This window comes from Sinocyclocheilus grahami, unplaced genomic scaffold (genome assembly GCF_001515645.1).
Source record: "Sinocyclocheilus grahami isolate Dianchi unplaced genomic scaffold, SAMN03320097.WGS_v1.1 scaffold71.1, whole genome shotgun sequence".
Taxonomy (NCBI): domain Eukaryota; kingdom Metazoa; phylum Chordata; class Actinopteri; order Cypriniformes; family Cyprinidae; genus Sinocyclocheilus; species Sinocyclocheilus grahami.
In genome coordinates, this window is record NW_015505250.1 from 508,005 (window position 1) to 518,185 (window position 10,181).

The following is a 10,181-nucleotide window of genomic DNA, read 5'->3' on the forward strand; positions in this document are numbered from 1 at the left end:
TATATATATATATATGATTCCTTTTATTCTGGAAGGCCACACCAAATTGATAAAAAGTAACAGTAAATACAATTAGAATGTTACAAAAGATTCCCATTTCAAATAAATGCTTTCTATTCATCAAAGAAAACAATCACATTTTTCCCTAAAATAGCAATGCTAGTTAATACAGTTAATACTAACATTAATTGATTTCAACATTGATAATAATAAGAAAATCTTGAGCACCAAATCATCACATTAGAATGCTTTCTGAAGGATCATGTGGCACTAAAGACTGGAGTAATGGCTGCTTCAAATTCAGCTTTGCATCACAGAAATAAATTACACTTTAAAATGTATTAATAAAAAAAGGAATTTAAAACTATTGACCACAAACTATTGAGTAGTTGCGTAGAGAGCAAGAGTCATAGTAGTGTGTGTGTGTTTCTGACCTGATGGCAGAGATATTTTTGGTTCTCTGTCGGTCAAGCGCTTCTGCCCTCTCCTCCAGCTCATTCAACTGATCTTGCAGTACTTTCACCTTCTCTCCATCACCACTCTCCTCAGCCATGGCCTGTACACAAGATGCAAGTTACGCAAGATTAGCATGGGATCACAAGTATGCACCTAAACAGAATCATACACCAACTAAGGGCATATCTACTTGTGATATATCTGAAAAATTACAACCTTCTCTTTGAGAAGTTGCGTTTTCTTCATGGCATAGTTTGGTGGAGCCTTTCGGAATCTGTCTTTTTCTTTGACAATCTGTATTAATAAAAAGAAAATAAAAAAATAACCACATTGTTATACATTGATACAACTGACAACCATCAGAATATCCTGTGTTAAAGACAATAGGAAACGACATCAGTGGGACGTACATCCTCAATGTCTTTGTCATTGAATTTGTAGTTGACCGCCTCCTTGATGGACTGCTCTTTTTTGCCGATCTCATCCAGAGTAGGAAGCTGCATTCCGGCTGACATCATCTATGTGGCAGCAACAAGGTTACTACTGGTCATGCACATCCCATAATGGTACAGGTTGACTGCAGTTCTACGATTAACCTAAAATGCAACTAAATTTCACTTACTGCCACTTTCCATTTCATGAATTCGCCTTCAGTGAACTCCTGATTGGACACAAACTCAAGTCTGAAGACTCGTGTGTCATTTCCATGTCTGCAAACATGACACATTATATAATTGGTGGAAGGCAAAGAAATAAATGCATATATAATCAGATTTCCTGTGCAAACGTACCGGAGCTGAAGGCCTTTATTTGTTCGTGTGGACCCCAACTGATAAACTTTAGCTGTCTCTACCACATCAATGATTTCAGCCACCTACAGGATTTCATTTCAGAAATTGTCCATCTAAAACTCAGTATATTGCACCTTATATCTTAAAATGTGTGCTTTCAGGTTGCAATTGCTGAAAGATGTTTATAACACTAAAAGGAAGATACATTTTTCACTGACCCGATAAACAGGCTTGCTGCTACTGTTCCCAATGCCAATTCGAACAAAACAACCAGTAACAGTTTTAGCAAAGAATGGCATGTGACACCAGCGCTCTAGCTTGTGCCGGGACAGCCGGATCCGATTCAGTTCATCTGGTAATGACACAGGCTGGGACTTGGGCGGAGCCTCTTCTTTACTGAAATACAGATACATACTTGATAAACATGCTTGTTACAGAGGGATAGACCTGTCATAAATATTTTTCTAAAAAAATATTTATGAATCTGTAAGTATAAAAACAAATACATTTTCATAATTACATTTAGTCATTTAGCGGACGCTTTTATCCAAAGTGACTTACAAATGAGGACATAATATATATATACACACACTACCAAAAAGTTTGGTGTCTGTTTTCTTCTTAAAGAAGTGAAAATCTTCATTCAGCATTGATGCATTAAACTATATTTGTAATGTTAAATAAGACTTTCAAATAAATGCTGCTCTTTCCTGGAAAGAAAATGTATCATGGTTTTCAAAAATAAACATTTATTTAACATTGATAACAACAAGCTGAAAATGTTGCTTTGCTATCACAGGAATAAATTGCATTTTAAATTACAATAACAGTTCACAATATTACTGTTTGAAAACATTAAAGTTTTGAATGGTAGTGTATATCTCTAAAAGCATATTTTTGAATTACAATGCAATTATTTTTCAATTTTTAAACTGATAATGCAACAATTTTAGTTATCCAATTTGTTGCTTAATACTAAGAAGGTTAACGTGTCATCTAATACTTACTCCTCCTCTTCATCAAAAGATGATGACCTTGAGCTGCGGTCACTCTTTACTGAAGACTTGTCATCGTCATCTTCCTCCTCCTCTTCATCATCTGAGTAGACCTCACTTGTCTTTAGTGGTTGCCTTTTGGCAAGGAGCTCAGCTGAAAAGTCAAAGGTTATAAATCAGACACTGGCAACACTGGCTATGGAATACTAATTTTTTGCACACTACACTTTAATCTGCTTACTGTTTTTTTTGAAGAACGGTGAAACAGTAGGAACTATGCCCAAGAAATGTTTCAAACATTAGAATGCCAAATTGTAGTTGCATCATGTTGCATGTGAGTGTCATCCAGTTATCATAAATTCTTATTTTCATTTCCAGTTTGTTATTCAATATTGTTTGATTAACAACGAGAAAGTAATTAAAAACTTACCAGTTCTGTTTTTCCTCTTCTCTCTTTCTGCTTTTAGCTCTTCCATGGCCTGTGACTTCTTGTCAAGCTTCTCGTCTCTCTTGATCCGTCTCTCTTTGTTATGGGACATGACCTGCATGAACAGACAAAGAAAACACAAGTGTCAGACCATATTTGCATTTATATTTTAAGAAGGACTTGTTGGCTACACAGTTTACTTACCACCTGAGTGTCGGGGACCTGAGACAGTTTTCGCTTCTCTTGCTCCTCCTCATGTTTCTTCTTCTTTTCTTCCTTTTCCTTTTTCTTCGCAGTCTTCAGTTTTTGCTTGATTTCAAACCTTATTGGGAGAAATGCAATGGTCATTAATTGATAAGCATAGTATCTTTACAACTTTTTATTTTAAAGGGTTCATATGATGCGATTTCAATTTTTCCTTTCTCTTTGGAGTGTTACAAGCTCTTGGTGCATAAAGAAGATCTGTAAAGTTCCAAAGACTAAAGTCTCAAATCCAAAGAGATATTCTTTATAAAAGTTAAAAGTCAGCCACGCCTACCTAAAATGGCTCGTTCTAACAAGCCCCCACATATCTACGTCACTATGTGGAAATACTAGCATAATGCCGCCCAAATGTGCACGCAAAGAAAGAAGGCGTGGTTTCAGGAACAGCAGTCGTGTTGATGCAGCCATGTCAGGGAGACGCTGTGTTTCAGTGCGAAAGCAAAAGCACTTTATTTGGCCTTCCGGAAGTAGAAGCACAACCCAGATGTTCGAATTTGTGCAATGCATTTTATGGACGACAGTTTTTTTAACCTAAAAGAGTACAAGACTGGCTGTGCACGCGGCTCACTCAAGGCTGCGGTGTGTGACGCTGTTTCGTTGTAAAAGCGAAACTACTTTGTTTGGTCTTCCAAAAGAGGACACGACTAGAAATCAGTGGTTAAGTTGTATTTACAGCACTGTTCCAGAACAGTTCAACCCAAATATTCAGATGTGTCCAGTCAATTTTATGGAGGACTGTTTCCTGATCCTGGTAGAGTAGACTACAATGCCGGCTGTTCTGACTCACAGACTGCAAGTACGTTTTTTATATTTAAAGAATTTGCCACTGACGACTCAAACGCGAGTTTTGAGCAGTGTAGAGTAGCACTTGTTGTTTGTCATTTCTTCGATCACAAATGCAGACATGGTTTTATGTTTACGTGGCGCGATGCAACACAACGCGTAAAAAGACAGTATAAGTCATTATAATCCGTAATTATGTCCCCACTGGATGCAACAAATGCCTCGTTTATAATGGGTTTTAATGTTTTTGTCTCATCGCTCCGGCCGGACAGGGCATCACAATATGGTAAGGGGCATAACATTTCCGTCACACGCTCGAGGTATCCGGCCAATCACAACGCACTGGATAGCTGGCCAATCAAAGCACATCTCGCTTTTCAGACCGATGAGCTTTGTAAAAATCGACGCGTTTCAGAAAGGCGGGGCATAGAGGAGAAACAATCATGTACAGTATATGGAAAATAATGTGTTTTTTTAACCTTAAACCACATAAACACATTTCATTACACCAAATACACAAAATAATATTCTTTTTAGCAGCATCATATGAACCCTTTAATTCTGCCCTCAATCATAGCTAGATTGAAATTATTTCTGCACAATACAACCAGTGTTATTATTGTAAAATAAAACAAAATATTAAAAATAATTTTCAGCTATATAAAAATACATAAAACAATAGAACACACATAACAATTACTAAAACCAAAGCTAAAATTAAAATCGAAGTTAAAAACAAAATAAAAGCTAATTCAAAATATTAACAAATACTATTTAATCGTAAATAAATAATAATAAAATAACAGAGAATACAACATTGTGAATATTGCAATAATTTAGCGCTCTTTTTATTTTGCGATAACCCTTTCCTAAACACCATGTCATTTAGGCTAATTTCGCAGTTCCGCCTTTTTTAGCAAATATGAAAATGCTAAGACAAATTCAGACCTTAGTTGCTCAGATATGAGCTCTGAAATTCTTCTCACCTCCTCTTGAGGACTTCTCTCTTCTCTATACGGTTAAATAGCTCCTGTTCTCGTTCTTTTTCCGTCATCTGCTCCAAACGGGCCCTGTCCTCCTCATCCCCCATTAGATCGTCTCCATAACCGTCCCGGAAAACCTCCTCCTCCTCCGAGGAGTCAGAATCTGAGCTGGAGGATGAGCTGTTACTGTCGGAGTCTGACACCTCACCTTAAGAAACAAAAATCAGGGAGAAACAACATTTCAGTTCCAGTTCCAGTGCTGTACAACATTGCAGAATCCAAATGCTGCCTTACCCTCCTCTGGAGCCGAACTCTCTGCTGAACTGTCTCCATTTGAGCTGCCAGAAGAAGCTGCCTTGCCCTTTCTCTTCTTGGCGGTGTTCTTCTTTTCGGGTCCTTTACTAGGCTTCCCTTTCTTTTTGGTTTTAGTGCCTCCAACAGTCCACTAACAGATCAACAGAACATATCGATAACACATTTAATTTACTAGCACCTTTTCACATGGACACTGAGGATTTCTTTCAGACCCATGATAAATGTATTTCAAATAAGCAACAGCATACACTTTACACCCCCAGTCAGACACAAGACCACAGCTGATTCAATGCATACAGTATTGTTGGATTTCTAGGAGTCACTGTATGTTCTGCCACTGAAATGATTAAGACCTGCTTTATTAGTAAAGGAACTACTATTTAAATAAACTAAACCCTGAAACTTTTTTGCAACCTTACAGCATACTCTTATATTTCACTTTCAGTTCAGAAAAAAAGTGGAGATGTGCTCTCTCTCATTATACTGGCTTATACATGAAATAGCCTTCAGTGAGAAAAATAAAATAGCAAGCTTCAGGTTGTGGAAAAAGCACATCGACATATCTCAATTGTAACACTTCTTTTAAAACCATCACAAAGCGTAACTTGCTATTACTGCTGTAACCTTTATAACATTACTACATTAACTACCAGACTAGTATGATTTGCAACAACAGTAGCTTAATTCAGTACCAAAACTATCTGGCTATTGGTTAGCATTATTTTCTTTGGAATAATATGTACTATGAGCCACTCAAAATATGAGCAGGAACATGCACGCAACAAGCAGGCAACACTTAAATACTTAAATTCAATACTTCCCTAATATATATTATAGCATGCAAAAACCAGCATACAGATACTATATAGAACATACTTTTTTTAACGGTTGTGGAGATCAAATTCAAATGCAGTACCTACTCAAGACACACTGCAATTTCAGACACACTGATGATAAGGTGCTGATTTAATGATTTAGAAGACATCCTGGAATACCATCAGTCTTCAGGTAAATCACTGGATCAGACAGTTCACTTGCAGTCACTAATGCAGCAAAACTGTGAAGGTAATAGGCCAATTTCACAAGAATCTGAAATTACGTGACTGCTGGGTAAAGTTAGTTCCGCTCCGGGTCTGCTGCTATTACATTAGTATGATCTTTTCTCAAATATTGCTTCTTACCTTTTCTGTTTTGTCTGTTTTCCAAGTTGCTGTTATATAATCTACAAAGAAATTCATTTGTACTTGCTTGTAGCTTATACGGTCACTCAGACCATGTTCAAATTTAACGGCGAGTGATTTTAACTCACCAGCTGTCACGTCACTAACAGAAATCCGTACTCATTCAATAATTACCCTGATTGTATCATCATATGATGCTAATTTATACTAAATTTTTTTAAATTTCCAGTACACATGTACAATAATGATATATATTATAAAATTAGTAAAAAAAAAATGTTTTTTAATTATATATAATATATATATTTTTTTTAACTAATTTTTTAATTACTTTAGACCAACTTTAGGTTTGATTATGGTAACAAAAAATTATGTAACAAAAAAATGAACACGGAAAATATGGGGTACATCTTCCAACATGGTTGTTTGAGAAACAAAAAATGCACTGCATTCGTTAGGGTTAAAAGAATTGTTGCCAAAAATACAACATGCCAGAAACATGTTGATCACTGCAATAATGATCCAGTTCTAGACTTTTTTTATTTATATCCATATAATGATGTCTTGGTTTCACCGTTCTATTCTGTCGGGACTACATAATATTCTCGTGAGTTTAGTATGCTTGAAATAATTCGCCTATAGCATGTATTCATCTAACAACATTATATCCCGCATTCAAACTAATCTTGACCCATTAAAATTATGAAACTAAGAAATAATTTATTTCCAAGACCACATTGTACACAATATACATTATTCACAATCTTTGCATTAATATACAGTAAGCAGAGCGACTATGAAATGTGCAAGACCAACAATATATACTACTACTAATGGGTTTTATAATACAGTGCATATTTATAGATTTTAAGATGATGACGACAGGAGCATATGTGAGTGAATGAGATGAAATATCATCGAGAGATGACAGAAGTGTTGACATTTATGATAGATATGTCCAGAAACACGCGTCCAGGGTGCGAACTGTCTGGCTTCTCAAATATGTATGAGTAGGGTTGCCACATTCAGTGAGGCAAAATAAGGGACACCAATAGCTTGCGCCAACAGTTGTACACAGAAGCAGCTCCGGGCTGATGACGTACGAGTTCAGCGTTGCGCATGCGCCGGTGAGTCTGGCGAAAACCAACGTTTGCTAACAGGAGCAAAGGAAGCAAAGTTTTCCTTAAAGTCTCCTCTTGGCTTATATCGAAATCCTCCGACATTCTTCTTTACAAATCCTTGTTTAGTACTTCTAATAAGTGACCGTTGTTTTGCTTTGCTATCTCCCCTGCGCTTCCGCGTTCGTCACTTCTGAGTGGCGTATGCGCAACGCTGACCTCATACATCATCCTCCCCGAGCTGCTTCCAAGTAAGACTATTGGCGCAAGCTACATTAAAGTGATTATTACATTTTGAATATGGATATTTTTCTAACAAAAACGCATCGATTCGCTACAAGAGGCCTTTGTTCACCCCTCGGAGCCGTGTGAGACACTTAAAAAAAGGTTTTTTTTAAATTTAACTTCTTTTGGACTGATGCATACAACACCTGCTGACTGCCATTAAACAGCTTGAAAGATCAAAGACAACTTCTAATATAACTCCAACTGGATTCGTCTGAAAGAAAAAAGTCATATACACCTAGGATGACTTGAGGGGGAGTAATTTATGGGCTAATTTTCATTTTTGGGTGAACTAACCCTTTAGCAGACTATCAAATTTTAATAAAACAATAGGCCGATACCTTTAGAAGCATGGATGTGTCTGTCACTTTAAAGGTATGGTTCACCCAAAAATGAAAATTCTGACATAATGTACTACTCAGGATGTTCTAAACCTGCATAAAGTTCTTTCTTCTGTTGAACACAAAAGAAGATAGACTACTTTGAAGAATGTGGGTAACTAAACAGCTGCTGGTCCCCAGTAACTTCCATAGTAAAAAAATATATATATATACTATCAGAGTCATTGAGGACCAGAAACTGTTTGGTTACCCACATTCTTCAAAGTATCTTCTTTTATGTTTAACAGAAGAAAGAAATTATTACAGGTTTGGAACAACTTGTGCGTGTGTAAACGATCACAGAATTTTCATTTTTAAGTCCAGTAGTCCTCCGTGAGCAACTGAAATGCTTCTCTGCAAACTGCACTTTCATCATTAGTTACTGGACAGACCCATTGATACCTTTCCCATTCAGCCCTACATTTGGAGAGTTGTGTGTTCAAAGGGCGGACCGGGCGGACGTGAGGCACGCAGGTTTACCGCATGCGTTCCGTGTGAAAGGGCTTTAACGGCGAGTGTTCTGGAGACTCCATCGCTATGGAAACAAAGACGCCAAAATGCAATCACGCGCGAATGAGCTTCTCTAATACTTCTTATGTCATTTATTTAATCATAATTGCTATTAGTATTATCCAACCTGCAAAATCCTTGGCCTTTGTAAAATACGGGACATAATTTTACCTTTAAATATGGGACGATTCCGTATTTTAAGGCATGGGTGGCAACCCTATGTATCAGCGGATCAGGTCTGTGTGGGAAGGGAAGCTGCTAGCCGATGATTTCCCAAGAATTTTTAAAAAGCACTAAAGTCTTCACATGGAATGTGATGATGCACAGCCGCACCAAAACAGACACGGAAAATTACATAATCCAGTAAAGTGCCTTCATTTAGAATAAGTTCTTAAATTTCTCTCTTAATTAGAGCCGACTAGTCTCACCATCACCAAGACAATTCAAACATTTTTAAGCCAAACCTGAAGCTGCTGAGCGGCATTTGCATGAATGTGTATATATACGCTGCACGCTTTCCTCTCAATAATAAAATAAACACAACAAAAACTGACTGCAGTGTGAAAGCAGCAGCAGTTAAGAACGCATCTGATTACAGCGATGTGGATGTTACACGAGCTCTGCAGTTTAGTACTCCAGTAAAGTCCAGTCACGTCACGTTTATTTATAACTTAGTACTTTGTGCAATAGATAGCCTTAAATCAAGCAGCTTTACAGTATTAAACATGAAAAACCAGTCAGTGTCGCTTTCAGTTAGAATTACAACTTAATTTTCTGTTATAAAGCAGCTCTCCAGTGTGGACCTAGCTAATGATAAAATCTTTTTATTAGTGGGAAAAAATATTTCATTAAAGTTTGGTTTGCAGAGATCAAAGCTTGATCTAGCTCAGGACTGTTTTGATTATCATAACCCTATAAAAGGTATTTTAAGAGAGATTAAGTTGTGAATAGGGATGCACCGATACCACTTTTTCCAGTACTCGCCCGAAACCGATACTTTTATTTTTGGTACTTGCCGATACCGAGTACTGATACCGATATTTTTATTGCATTTGTAAATTTTTTTAATATTGGGTACAGAAACCAAAAGGGTATGTATAATGTTAGTTGGTTAACTTCATTTATCAAATAGATAGTCAAACCAAAATTTATTCAGACACCTTCAACATTTCTCACATTATCACAGTTTATTCGCTATAGTTTAGAAGATGGTAATGAAATATGACAAGAACTCAGAGTTAAACTGTGTCAGAACAAATTCATCTTGATAATGTTAGATAATTTTGATAGAAAGGTATGTAATAGATTACAATCAACCAAAACAATTCAGACAGCTGTTAGTATGACAGTATTTACACAACTATGAATACTTTGTCGGGTGACCCTTAGCCTTAATGACAGCCTGTAGTCTCCTGGGCATGCTGTCACCCAGCTTCATGAAAACCTCAAATTCAGTTTTTTCCCCAGAGTCGGTCTGAATAATTTTTGGACCCAAATTTGTATCAGTTTTACTGGTAGTCCACTGTATGTATGTATAATATGTCACAGTTTACTTTATTTTGCTATCGTCACTTACATAAATTAACTAGTGTCCTACACCCACTAGTAAAAAAATATAAAAAATTATATCTGGTCTCCGAATCATTTTTGGTTTGACTGTATATCCTTCGGTTATTTTCACACTTAATTATGC

The 10,181-nt window shown here is 36.7% G+C and overlaps 1 protein-coding gene across 2 annotated transcripts in view; it reads right to left on the reverse strand.

Annotated features, from left to right (window-relative positions):
• LOC107585492 (RNA polymerase-associated protein RTF1 homolog) overlaps positions 1-10,181 on the reverse strand; it is an 18,582-nt gene that overhangs the window by 2,398 nt on the left and 6,003 nt on the right. The window contains exons 3-14 of one of the 2 annotated variants that reach the window (XM_016272524.1): positions 4,994-5,144; positions 4,703-4,907; positions 2,874-2,991; positions 2,673-2,784; positions 2,484-2,516; positions 2,255-2,396; positions 1,466-1,643; positions 1,248-1,330; positions 1,079-1,166; positions 867-974; positions 673-750; positions 435-556 (exon numbers count right to left, since the gene is read on the reverse strand). In XM_016272524.1, the coding sequence (XP_016128010.1) occupies positions 435-556; positions 673-750; positions 867-974; positions 1,079-1,166; positions 1,248-1,330; positions 1,466-1,643; positions 2,255-2,396; positions 2,484-2,516; positions 2,673-2,784; positions 2,874-2,991; positions 4,703-4,907; positions 4,994-5,144 (1,418 nt within the window). The remainder of the gene's footprint in view (positions 1-434; positions 557-672; positions 751-866; positions 975-1,078; positions 1,167-1,247; positions 1,331-1,465; positions 1,644-2,254; positions 2,397-2,483; positions 2,517-2,672; positions 2,785-2,873; positions 2,992-4,702; positions 4,908-4,993; positions 5,145-10,181) is intronic. The other variant, XM_016272525.1, reaches the window with a different exon arrangement.